At 37.2% G+C, this 13,862-nt stretch overlaps 1 protein-coding gene across 4 annotated transcripts in view; it reads right to left on the bottom strand.

Moving 5' to 3' along the window:
* Positions 1-13,825, bottom strand: part of LOC143283021 (synapse-associated protein 1-like) — a 57,239-nt gene extending 43,414 nt beyond the window's left edge. For all 4 annotated transcript variants that reach the window (XR_013055335.1, XR_013055334.1, XM_076589015.1 and 1 more), the window contains exons 1-5: positions 13,479-13,825; positions 10,627-10,709; positions 10,160-10,306; positions 7,909-8,048; positions 6,458-6,549 (exon numbers count right to left, since the gene is read on the bottom strand). Coding sequence is in view for 2 of the 4 variants with exons in the window: in XM_076589015.1 (XP_076445130.1) it covers positions 6,458-6,549; positions 7,909-8,048; positions 10,160-10,306; positions 10,627-10,709; positions 13,479-13,770 (754 nt within the window). In the remaining 2 variants the exon portion in view is untranslated. The remainder of the gene's footprint in view (positions 1-6,457; positions 6,550-7,908; positions 8,049-10,159; positions 10,307-10,626; positions 10,710-13,478) is intronic.
* Positions 13,826-13,862: the final 37 nt, after the last annotated feature.

Consider the following 13,862-nt stretch of genomic DNA (forward strand, 5'->3'; position numbering starts at 1 on the left):
TTCAAAATTCTAAAACCCCTTTGAACTCTAACCAAACATCCTCAGATCTGAATAAAATAGCATACTTCTGTCATTTATTTATTAGTATTTCTTAGAAGGGAATGCCAAATTATTAACATTTACCATATTATCATTCCTTTATATTCTCCATTATATTATCATTACTGATGACACTATAAAAACATGCCACTGTGTTCCCACATGATGAATTTCCTCCACTGTATACATGTTATTTTGTTTCTTTACTTTTGGCATATAATAACAAACAACAAATTCCTTTCCTCTCATGATATAGGACTTTTTATCTCATGATCAAGAATGTTTTAAGACTCTTTTCCCTCTGTTCACAGAGAGTGTGACGTGAAGTGGGATATGTGTGTGTCTGGATGTTGATCAATACTCAAAATGTGTTCGTGTTGTTTGAATCACTGAGTAATTCTCCAACTGTTTTTGGGTTTTTTCTCCATACCCCCCCCCCCCCCACAAAAAAAAGACCCCCCCCCCATTATGGAGCAGTATGTGAAACAAGAACCGAAACACATATTCCATTAGCTTCCCTGTGTTAACACATAACCACCATTACCAGACTGAAGAAGATAAACAATAGAGACAGACTGAAAATAAACAAAGCTGTGATGCAGACCAGTATGATTTAACCAACCATTTCCTTCCTTTTTTATAATTTTTTTTTTGCAGCGACCATGCACGCACCCACAGCGTGAGCGGATAAACATCAAGGACAGGAGGGCAAACAAAAAAACAAACAAACAGGAACCCAATACGGATCAATGGACCCACGCCATTGTTTTGCTTCAACCAACACCATATGGAGTCTTGGCAATCAGCCAGAAAGGTGTTTTGGAGACACAGAACAAGTCCACTGGATAGTTAATACTTTGAGCGATATGACACACACACACACTCTTTTTCCTTAAATGAGTGGCCACGATGGCAGACAGACAGGGCAAACTGCTGATGTAAAATATCAATAACTGTTTTAGAAAAAAAAACCCGCCAAAGTGCAGACTTTGGCAGAATGTTTTTAGTCCTGTATTCTACAGTACATGCATAACGCAGAGTTTGTACTAGCTTGTTCAGCACTAGTTGTGCACACTACAGTTTACTTCTGTCCATTCACTTAAGACTACTTTAGTACAGATAAGTCCTACTTTGGTTTTCCTTCCTTGAGAAGTCAAGCAGAAATGTATACGATGACAACTGCGTTCATTATTTCCTTCCTGAAATACACCAACTAAAAAGTGACAAACATTGTGCTTGAAAAATACCATGGTTAAAAAAAAAAAAAAAAAAAAAAAAAAAAAAAAAAAAAAAAAAAAAAACACTCAGCAAAAGTCAGATTCATAGGGCTTGAAAAATATTTAATTATCTTTTAAAAGAATCTGACAAGTAAAACACATGTCATTTTTGACTCACTTGTGTAAACAAAGTGAGTCTATGCTTTAACCCGGTGTTCGGTTGTCTGTGTGTGTGTGTGTGTGTGTGTGTGTGTGCGTGTGTCTGTGTGTCCGTGGTAAACTTTAACATTGACATTTTCTCTGCAAATACTTTGTCAGTTGTCGAGTTGACACCAAATTTGGCATAAAAATAGGAAAAATTCAGTTCTTTCCAGTCATCTTGTTTAAAACAATATTGCACCTCTGGGATGGGCACAAAAAAAAAGAAGAAAAAAAAAAGAAGCCTAATTACATGCAAACTGCATTTACTGTTATATTTATATTTTTTGTATTCTCTAAACTTGGCACTTTGACCTCTTATTCTGGCACAACAACAAGAGGAGTCATTATTATCATTTTTTGTTCAAACAGGAACTTCTTTTGCTAAGCATGGAAGTTTTATTTATTTTGCAAATGTTTTAGTGCAGATAGTAAAAAAAGGGAAATTACTCTGTAATTAATGCTAGGGGACTTAATTTATCACAAGTGAGTCTTGAAGGCCTTGCCTCTCTTGTTATACTTTGTAACAGTATACTGACTGATACCAAACACTGTAAAATGCATTACTGGAAATTCTTTTTTTCTTGCCTGTGTTGCCTGTGTCAACTTTTCCCTCAAGCTTTATTTGCTGGGTAAGTTTGAGTACTACTGTAGTACCGTCGAGTGATGGCCAAGAGGTAACGCGTCCGCCTAGGAAGCGAGAGAATCTCAGTGCACTGGTTTGAATCACGGCTCAGCCGTCGATATTTTCTCCCCCTCCACTAGACTTTTTTGAGTGGTGGTCTGGAAGCTAGTCATTCGGATGAGACGATAAACTGAGCTCCTGTGTGCAGTATGCACTTGGCGCACATCAAAGAACCCACGGCAACAAAAGGGTTGCTCTTGGCAAAATTCTGTGGAAAAATCCACTTTGATAGGAAAAACAAATTAAACTCCATGCAGGAAAAAATACACACACACACACACAAAAAAAAAAGAAAGAAAAAAAAAAAAAAAGGGTGGCACTCTCAGTGTAGCAACATGCTCTCCCTGTGGAGAGCAGCCTGAATTTCACACAGAGAAATCTGTTGTAACAAAAAAAAAGAACAAAAAAAAGAACTACAAATACAATACTGTGTAAAGCAGTGTGAGTGTGAGTGTGTGTGTGTGTGTGTGTGTGTGTGTGCACCAGTGTGTGGGACAGAGAGAGAGGGAGAAAGAGGAGAGAAAGAAAGAGACAGGGAGAATGAGAAAGAGAGAAAGCTTGAGTGAGAGAGAGAGAGAGAGAGAGAGAGAGAGAGAGAAAGACAGAAAGAGAGAGAGAGCATGCACATGCATGTGCATGTGAACGCTCATCTGTGCGTGTTTTTGCTAATGTGAGTGGTTGTTTGTGCATGCATGTTTTGAGTTTGTGTGCTTGCGTGAGAGTGTGCTGGCATTTCTTTTCTTTGATTTAGAACCACATGGACGGGCGCAATAGCCGAGTGGTTAAAGCGTTGGACTTTCAATCTGAGGGTCCCGGGTTCGAATCACGGTGATGGCGCCTGGTGGGTAAAGGGTGGAGATTTTTACGATCTCCCAGGTCAACATATGTGCAGACCTGCTAGTGCCTGAACCCCCTTCGTGTGTATATGCAAGCAGAAGATCAAATACGCACGTTAAAGATCCTGTAATCCATGTCAGCGTTCGGTGGGTTATGGAATCAAGAACATACCCAGCATGCACACCCCGAAAATGGAGTATGGCTGCCTACATGTAAAAGCCCACTCGTGTGCATACGAGTGAATGCAGAAGAAGAAGAACCACATGCCTTTCAGCATCACCTGCTTGTTCCCATTCAAGTCATGTCTGACATACCATTCGGTCCAAATCACGGCTTTCATGATCTGCCCACATTTTTTATTCCACAGACAACTGCATCATGTCCCTGCATTTTCTCAATAAATGAGCATGCATCGTTACAATGCTCTCTCTTTTCCACACAATCAAACAAGAATAAAAGCTTTGTACCAGTGACATTTTATCACCGTGTACTGTGACATTTGTTGTTCTGCAATGTAATTCTTGAATGACATTTACAATGTTAGGCTGACCCATTTATGGGTTATAAACAATCACAGAGAGAGAGAGTGAGTGAGAGAAAGAGAGAGAGAGAGAGAAGAGAAGAGAGAGAGAGGGATAGAGAGAGAGAAGGCTGAAAAACTTTCTTATTCAAGGATAAAGATTTTGGATGGTACAGTAGATTAGTCATCCAAACTATCCTTGCAACGATAACAACAACAATAATGGAAGTGATAACAATAATACTAAGTAGAATATAAAAGAAACATAATAATAATGAACACACAAATGATAAAATTAAAATGACCACTCAAACACAGAATAGAAAGTAAACAGAGATAATAACACACTACAGTATAAATTAGGGAAATGGAGCACAAATTATAAAATTAAAATGACCACTCAAACACAGAATAGAAAAGTAAACAGAGATAATAACACACTATAGTATATAATATGGAAATGGAGCAACAGACATCTCAACACAAAAGATCAACAACTTATTCATAAATGTGAACAAAGAGATAATCATGATAAATGATGATTAGTTAAAAATCAAAGGTTAAATCAGTGTAATGCCTGAAGAAGGCCTTATACTCTGATCACTGAATCAGAAGCTAGATTATACCTAAAAGATTCTGCCATGGTGCTCTGATTAAGTGATTGTGAAAAAAAAAAAGAAAAAAAAAAGAAGAAAAAAAAGGAGAAGACAAACAAAAGGAGAAGACAAACAAAAAGAAAAATGCAGAGACAACAGACATCAAAGGATATGGCAGATGAACAGAGACTGAGAGTGAGAAAGAGATGGAGACTCTGGAGAGAGAGAGAGAGAGAGAGAGAGAGAGAGAGAGAGAGAGAGAGAGAGAGAGAGAATATGAGCCAACTCTGCTTTCAATTCAGATTAATATACTGTTTATACATGTAGCGATGATGTACCTAGAAAAGCTGTTTTATGAAAAATAGTATAAAACCACCACCACCACCACCACCCCAAACCATTTGCTTATATCATGGTCATACATAAGCCTGAAATGATCATGCGCTCAGAGAAAGGACACAAAAAATGCACACACACACGCACACACACACACACATAGTGACATACACAAACACAGATGGATACATAGATGAGAGAGAGAGAGAGAGAGAGAGAGAGAGAGAGAGATGACAAGACAGAAAGACAGTTTTGGGGAAGATTATTGTTTGTTTGTTCCTTTTTTCTCTAAGAAGACAGAAAGACAGTTTTGGGGAAGATTATTGTTTGTTTGTTACTTTTTTCCCTAAGTCTAAGTGGCAGCCGCCAGAACAATTGTTTTACATTAATTAGTTGATTTTTACTGACCCCCCCTCCCCCCCCACGTCCCCCCTCCTTTCCCTCTCAAAACTAGTTATATTAGAGGGACAGTTTTCTTCTGAGACAAATTTTAGTGTTGGCAGAATAGAAGGAATGCCTCAGAATGTTACTGGTGTTATGTTCTGCACCTGATTCAGGTATATTTACCAAAACACCTCAGGAAGTGCAGCAAAATTACTTCATTTCCTATTACATACACAAGAGGGAAGAACAGAGGATTTCTAAAAAGAAAAAAAAAAAGAAAAAAAAAAAGAGAAAAAAAAAGAGGAGGAATGAGGATAAACACCTGTGAACTGAATGACGTGTCTGCATCTTATCAACTCCTTCTACTCCAGGTACGAGTGAACTTATACCATGATTACTTCCCCTGTGGGCCAGGTATGAGTATTCTTGTTCCAACACACTATTTTAATTTCGCTCGTTCTTACTCGGTACAGCTGGCATTCTAAACTGAACTCTTTACCGATTCCGGAATCATGAAAAGAAGGCTTTGTTTGACCGATTAAATCAACAATTCTCCCATCGATTTTCACGGCTTTCCGTGAATCACCCTGTGTTTTCTGCAGTGGTCACATGCAGTGCTGGTCAGGAGAAGTTGTGGAAGACATGTAGCTATGGGATAGAATGAGTTAAGAGTTACAGCACTAACAGGAAATTTTCTATCTAAAATTACATTTAAATAACATATACCGTGACCCAACTAGTGCAGACTCCGGCAGGGGTCTGACATTCCTGTCCTGTGCAAACTACTGTCCGCCTATGCAGAGAAAACGAAAGCAATACGGCCGTTAACCTTCCAGAAGTAGGTAACCTCCCCTTTGTCCCACTAGCTAGCGCCCTCTTTTTCCGGAAGCCATCATCTTCTTCTTCTTCTTCTGCATTCGTGGGCTTCAACTCCAACGTTCACTTGTATATACGTGAGTGGGCTTTTTATGTGTATGACTGTTTCTACCCCGCCATGTAGGCAGCCATACTCCGCTTTCGGGGGTGTGCATGCTGGGTATGTTCTTGTTTCCATAACCCACCGAATGCTGACATGGATTACAGGATCTTTAATGTGCGTATTTGAAGCCATCATGACTTTTGATACTGTGGAGGTGGTTGAAACAAAACCATGGCGAAAGATGATTCATCTGCGAGAAAGTCCACGTACAATTTTTCTCTCTCTCTTTTTTTCTAAGCATTCAATGGAGAAATGTAGGAATTTAGGTTGGGACAGGTATCATTCAAAACTGACATATCTGTGAAATATGTCAGTTTTCTTCTTCTTTTTATTTTATTTTTTTAATGTTGGGGATTTGGTCTGTGGGAGAAAAACAAAGGCACCTTTTACATCCTTCGTATCTCAACATTTAAATAATTTTTTTTTTAAGAAACAGGCCATCTCACTGTGATAAACAAAGTTAAGGCAGTGACAAAGCAACCTGTCATATTCAAATCATCTACATGATTGAACATCATATATGATTTAAAGCTGAAGCTTTCTTCCCGCCTCACGGGCAACCTTTCAGAATGATGATACCTGCAGCAGAGGGCAGACACAGGTGCAACAAACTTTCAGAAAATAAAAGAGAAGAAGTGGAATGACATATCACACCCAAGTACATACCTGCTTGCTGAGTGAGGGCGGTGAGCTGCGTGGACTGTTTGATCAGCGACACACGGTAGAAGTAATTCCTCCAGAAATTCTCCTCTGTTATTCTGAATCATGAACACACAATTTCTTAGATATACAAAAACCAGTAAAATAAAAACCAACAAAAAACAATAACAAAAACAACAACAAAAACATCGAAAACAAACAAAAAATACCCCCCCCCCCCCCCCCCCCAAACCCAATTAAATTCCCCTCTCCATGGCCCCAGAGAAAAAAAAAACAAAAAACGGTGTCACTGTTTACTGTGACAGTTTCCTGTGGATAGAATTTTTGTAAATTTATCTTTTAAAAAACAACAACAAACAAACAGTTTTTGAAAAGTTGCGTTTGAAAAGCAGAAAAATCATCAAGAAAAGAGCAAAGTGAAAGGTCAATTTTATGAAAAACTGGGAACCACGAACATGAAAATAGTTACATTTGGTCTTTCACTACTGCCCAAAGCTTTCAACCACTTGGCTTATCTGCAGTGAAATCAAATTTGTTTACTTACACAGCATATACTTACTCTTTATTTCAGGTTGTCTGGAATGGTTATATAAATGACTGCATTTACAATCAATGGACAGTTTTGTCCTAACTGGTCTAAAAAATCATTGAAAAAATCTAAGAATCTATCATTAAAGAAATTAAGGAAATCATTAATAAAAACAAATGAAGAAACCCCCCCCAAACCCCCCCCCCCCAACAAAACAACAACAAAAAACATGATTGTCCCACAGGTTAGCTAAAGGGAAACCACTCACTTCATGTTGACTGCACAGTCCTGAAAAGGGAGATCACTCAGTTGCAATAAAAAAATGTTTCCAAGATATACAAGGAACTGTCTTAGCCACAATCACTGGCTGACAAATCTTTCAGCCAATCTGGAGAAATATAACCATGTCACTGGATATGCAAGCTCCTTACGCTACAAAAGAGTTGTGAATGCAAACATATCCTGGCATTGTGGTGATTAGGCGTGTGGTGGCTCATGCACCACATCTCAGAATACAAAAAAAATTCAGGATGGAATGAGGTTAATCATATTTTTCATGCCCTGAGTAACTGATGATAAATGCTGATGAGTATCAGCACATGCAGTCTTCAACGCTTGCAGCTGAGAATGGATAAAACTGACAAAGGACCTATCCAACATGGTGTGGTCGGAATTCATTACTGCCACTGAACATTCCTTTTCTTTTTTAACTCTGGTGGCTTTTCTTTCTTTCTTTCTGCTTCTGTGGGCATACACTATTCCCATGTTCACTGGCATAGATCTACAAGCAGGATTTTACAAACCAAAATGATAGTTAATCAGCCATAAACACTATGCTCTGCTGTTGCAAATACTTGCAAATTACAGGCAAATATTAAAAAAGAAGATGAGAACACACACACACACACACACACACAAGAGAACTCACTTTTTGGGAACAAGTTCAAATCTCATTTTCTGCAGATTGGGGTCTTCCTGCAGGGTAGCCAAAGCTATGGGGTAGGCAGTGGCAAAGTCAAACTGATACTTGACACCAGAAGGGGGGTTCCTCAAGAAATTCCTCTTGTCCTGCACATACACACACACACACACACAAACATGTATCCACTTTAATACAGACAAAAAGGGGCAGTCCTTTCTAAATCTGCATCAGTTCTTTCCTGCTTGTATTCACCAAACACGTAACACAAATCAACCCTGAACCCATAAAAAACTCCAGCTAAATAGAAAACAAACTTTTCAGTCTTGTTATAATAATATTTTAAAAAACACACAAAAACAAAACAACTTACAACAGTAAAAACCAAGGTTGGAAATCCAAAATAAAGAAGACCACTATGTCTGACTCTATGACTTAGCAGTTAACACTACCATTAGAGGGGCTTTAATAGATTGGTTTTTTTTACTTATTATATTAAAATATATGTGAGCACTTTGGGTAGGCTCTAATGAGACATACAAAACCCTCTCCCAACTAAAAAAAAGAAAGAAGAAGAAGAAGAAGAAGAAGAAGAAGAAGCAAACACAACACAATAATAACAGAAAAAGGAGAAAGAACACACACACAAACATGCACACACCAAAACATATACACTTTGAGTCCAAAAACAAAAACAAAAAAAGGACCAATTGCTATTATCTGCACTTCTTCATACACACTTTGAAGATCACAAATTCAAAAAAAAAAGGAAAGAGCCAACAGCTGCTTCTTGTGCATTTCTTCTTATCTATTACATTTCAGTGTGTCAAGTCCTTCTGTAATCATCACCCAAACTGGGATGAACATGGAATAATCACAATGCATTTCATCCAAGCAAAAAGTTGAAAACTGATTATACATTTTCCTTCATAAGAAAAGGACATGTATCCACAAACCCAAATATTAGCCTGCAGGCTGAACGTGCATGTATTATATTTATAATTATGTGTCAGTATATTGTGTACAGAGTTTGTGCATTGTCATGGTGATTTTTTATCCATTGTCTGTTCTCTTCCAAGCCTAGAAGAAACTATATAAAATATTAATGGGGAGGGAGGTGAGGGGGTATTATATTAGAAAGTACCCAGCCAAGAGACAAGTTAGATAAAGTATTAATGAGTAAATATATTATCTTAGGGTATTGAAACGGTGGAAATGTGTCAGACTCTGCTTTTATCATCTGACAATAGTCGGTTTTTTTTTGTTTTTTTTTTTTAAAACAAACATCAACACCCCAAACATACAGAGTCCATCAATGACTATCTCTGAGTCAATTATCATCACTCCCTTCATGCTTTACCTTTTAATGAATTAAAAAAAAAAAAAGAGAGAAGACTTTATACCTTATGTATTCTCGTTTGTACTTTGCAATGGAAGGGAGAGTATTCCATATAAAGCATAGTTTAATAGAGATTATTCCCCCTGAAGGAAGCTTACATTTTGTTTCTATTTCTGTGACTCTTCCCCTCCCTCAAGTTATTTCAGATTGCTTTTGGGCCACCAAAAGAAATGCTATTTCATACTTTCTTCTGTTTGGAATATATAAATGTACTGTTTTAGTACCTTCACATAAGCTTTGTAACAAATTCTGGAAAATACAATGACTGGCTAGCTCTCTGCTTCTCTTCGTTTTTTTGTTTTTTTTTAGGTGAAAATTCTGCAACACTGACTAAACTAATCAGCCCAATCAATATACACCACTACACCATATCTTCTTTAACAAAACAGAAAAGGAAGAGAAAAAGAAAAAAGGGAGGAATAGGGGGTGTGGGGGTAGCAGATGCTTGACCTTGGTATAGACCTATCAAAGTATCATGCTCATCAGGCTCTAAGAGCCTTTGAAATACTGCACGAAAAACAAAAAACAAACAAAACAACAAAACCATTCAAATCAAATGAACCCCCCCAAAAAAAACAACAACAACAACAACCAAAAACAAAACAAAACAAACAAAACCAACAACAAACTAACGGCAAAAACATTAAAATCTAATGAAATACAAACACACCTACATGAACATATAATCTCAGACTGGCCCAAAACAGTGGCAGTTTTTCCTTGCCCCCCCTACTGTACATGCCATTGGGCATAATGGGCAGTAAATAAGTAAGAACAAATTATGTTACTAAGCCAAAACTGTATAAAAACACACACACACACACACAAAACAACACCCCCAAAACAACTAGGGTAACTCACAGAGGACAGAGCCAGTATCTGGGTCTTCATGGTCTCCTCCTCATTGTAGCCGATCCAAGGCGCCACCGCTGCCTCTTCCTGCTTCTTCTGCTCTTTTTTCTCTGCCAGAAACTTGTCCTGCTCTCGGCTGAAATCTCCCAGAAGGGTCTGAAACGCAAAACAGATGCAACATCCTGGTATGCACGCACGGTCAACGAGTAGGTACTGGAATTTCATTTTGTTCTTATAGCTGAAATGTTCCGGGAAAGGGGTTTTGAAAAGCACCCTCGCAGCTGATACATGGTGAACTGTTACAATGCCATGTCAGAATGATCAACTCAGGTGATCAGATATATATTCTTTCTTCTTAAGACATTTTTTCATCGCAAATGCAAACATCACACAAAAACAGAAACAGATTATCATCATCATTATACATCATCACCATTATATTAACATCAGCAAATACTTATAATTATGATCATCACCTTTTCTTCCACTGTGGTCTTCAGTTTGTTGGCTTGCTCAGCCACTGTTTTTCCTGCTGCTTTGCCAAAGTTGAACAGAATGTCTGCACAAAGCGAGGCAAGAGTAAAACATGTAATTAAATCATGAAGCACTGTAACAGCAAAATAAAAAAAAACACACAAAGAAACAAAAAACACACACACACAAAAGTACTTGTTGAAATTAATCAGTTCTGTAAATTTTGTAACTCATTAATTTTGTATAACTCATGCAACGGTTACATAGGTTAAAAATCTCTTGCACTGCTAAGAAAATGCCAATGGAGAGCTTAACATGGACACATTCAAACATACCTAGATAGGACAGACAGACAGACTGGAAACTGAAATAAGGTTTTAATACACACAACTGAATATTATACACAGACTGATTTTTTGTATACAAACAAACATGAATCTATCTTAGTATCTCTCTCTCTCTCTCTCTCTCTCTCTCTCTCTCTCTCTATATATATATATATATATAAATAAAGTGTGTGATTGTATTACTACTGGTCAACATTACAAAACAACAACCTCTTAGGTAAGGAAAAAAAATCAAACAGCTTGTTCTCTTTCAAAACATCACAGTCTGGGAAAGCAACATAAACTGGCCAAAAGATGACTTGGGCAGATGTCCAACCCAAGCTGTTGAAAATCAATATCAGCAAAACAACTAAAAACATTTCAGGTACGCTGGGCTTATATATTATATATTCAGCATGATGTATTAATGATATTATCTGACTTGAATAAATCTGAAAATAAAAGTCTGCATATATATATATATATATATATATATATATATATATATATATATATATATTTATACACACACACACACATGTATTTGACTCTACTTGGACAATTTAAGTGAATCAATAAGAGTTTCAATTTTAATTACAACAAAGGAGGTCAGTGACTCATTTCAGACAAAGGCACAACTTATGTTAACAGTATTGTATTTTTATTTCTCTTTTTCACCATTTGCTTGCACCATGGGTTACTACTGTGTGGCGCAAAGAGCTTACACTTTTTATTAAGTGCTGTGCAATACAAATCCCTTGCATTATTTCTTCTTCATATTATTATGATGAGAATAATAATAACAATAATGATCATTTATCATTATTATCATTATCAACATCATTATTATTATCATTTACTAAATATTACCAGTGGCATTAGTTGTAAGCCTTTGTATTATGAATACATGAACTGGCAACATAAAAAAAAAAGGTCCCATGGTGATATTTGCTTTTCTGATTTGCATTTCCTGTAACTGTAAGATAACAAAACGTACTCTGCTACTGCTAGATAAAGTACACAACAACTGAGTGAAAAGTTTGCAGGATCTGACAGATCTATATTCATTCACACACACACACACACACACACACACACACACACACATCAACAGTAATTTAAGTACTTAAAATAAAAGTGAAAAGATATTCAGTTAGACACAAACACCAACACACATGAAAAAATATATATGATGTATACATTATAATTTATATTCACACATATTCTCTCTCCTAAGACAGGTATGTCTTGATTCACTTCACTGATAACATTTCAGAGAAATCTTCACTGACTTCCATGTACCTCAGGCTCAAACCACATACTCTGTCTTGAGATTAAGATCATGGTGAACCTCTGTTCTATATATATCTATGATGTTATAGACCTAGATACACTTTTGAAGTGAATTTATGTAAAAGAAAGCCTGAGGATACTGCCTTTCAATGATTACAATCCATGAAAATTTCCCTCAGGTCAATGACTCATGTTTCCTTGTTCTTTGTTTTGCTTTGTTTTGTCATGTTTATATGTACATTATCTATGCTATTGTTCTGTTGTGCTCATGAATCATGTATTTGTGTTGAAATTTTAGCAACAACGATACTATCTCTTTCTCTCCTGGTGTGTTGTTATCTCATTAAGAAACAACAACAACATACCTATAGATCAATAGAATAGTGGTACTTGGTAGCTTTAGATACCACAAGCCTGAGGCCACAAAACTGCTAAAGATACGATCAGTTACTCATTACTTCCCTCTTACTTGTATTAGAAAAGAAACTTGCATCACTACACAAAAACCAAATGTTTTTAAACAAAAGTCCCAAGGCAACATACAGAGTACAATACCTTTGAATCTGTAATACTTTAAAACATAACCTAACAATAGTCCCAGTCCGAAATTATGCCATTGTTCAAATATGGACATTCCCAAAATGAGTACGTGTGATAAGTCCTGGATAACTATTTCAGTCATAAACCATTTATCAATCAAATCCATAAAAAGAGATGTTTCACGTTTTCAGGCACAGTGTGTGTTTTGCCAATCCATGTCCATAACAGTTACTGAACTTGGATGGGATTACAGATTGTGTAATAATCTTGTGCACATATTATCATGTGTCTTCAACAAGTTCAAGCATGTATTCTAAAAATGTATAGTACTGTGCAGTGTACACAAATTATGCAATATATCAGCAGCTGATGCATCAAGTGCATATGTATGAGAATTGTCTGAGTGTATTATATATGCACATGTCACTGTGTGTCTGAGAATAATTATGAATGTATACATCTGCTTGTATGGACAGTGGACAAGTGTTAACATGTGCTCATTTTGTGAAAAAGTGTGTTTGTATATTGGAAAGGGTGTCTGCAAGTATGTGTTCCTGTGTGAGCGCACAGGAATGAATGTGTGAATGACCTGTTGTAAGTGTGCATTTGACTGTGAAAGTTGAGTGTGTGTGTGGTTGTGTGTGTTGTGTGTGTGACACTGAATGGCATGTATGACTGTATGAGTTACAACTCACTTCCAAATTCCTTGGCAGTGTTAAAAGCCTTGGAGGACACATCTTCCAGGGCATGCAAAGCTGAACTGTCCTGAGACGACTCCTCCTCTGAAGTGGATTTGCACTCCTCAGAGTCACTCTCTGGCAAAGACTTGGAACTGGTGGAAGTTTCCACTGAAGTAGAGCTGATGCTTTCTCTGCTCTCTGAGATGGGCTTGGCTTCTTCTTCTTTGTTTTCCTTGTTTTCATCGGAAGGATCGGGGTCCTTCCCTTTGATATTTACCCCCAGCCAGTTTGTAACTGAGCTGAACATTGTTTCTGTTGTTGTTACTGATGATGACGTTCTAATCTGATGGCAGAAGGGTTTATAAACAGTTGTCACGTGACAATGTCGTCATTTCTGGT

Source organism: Babylonia areolata, chromosome 6 (genome assembly GCF_041734735.1).
Source record: "Babylonia areolata isolate BAREFJ2019XMU chromosome 6, ASM4173473v1, whole genome shotgun sequence".
Lineage (NCBI taxonomy): Eukaryota > Metazoa > Mollusca > Gastropoda > Neogastropoda > Buccinidae > Babylonia > Babylonia areolata.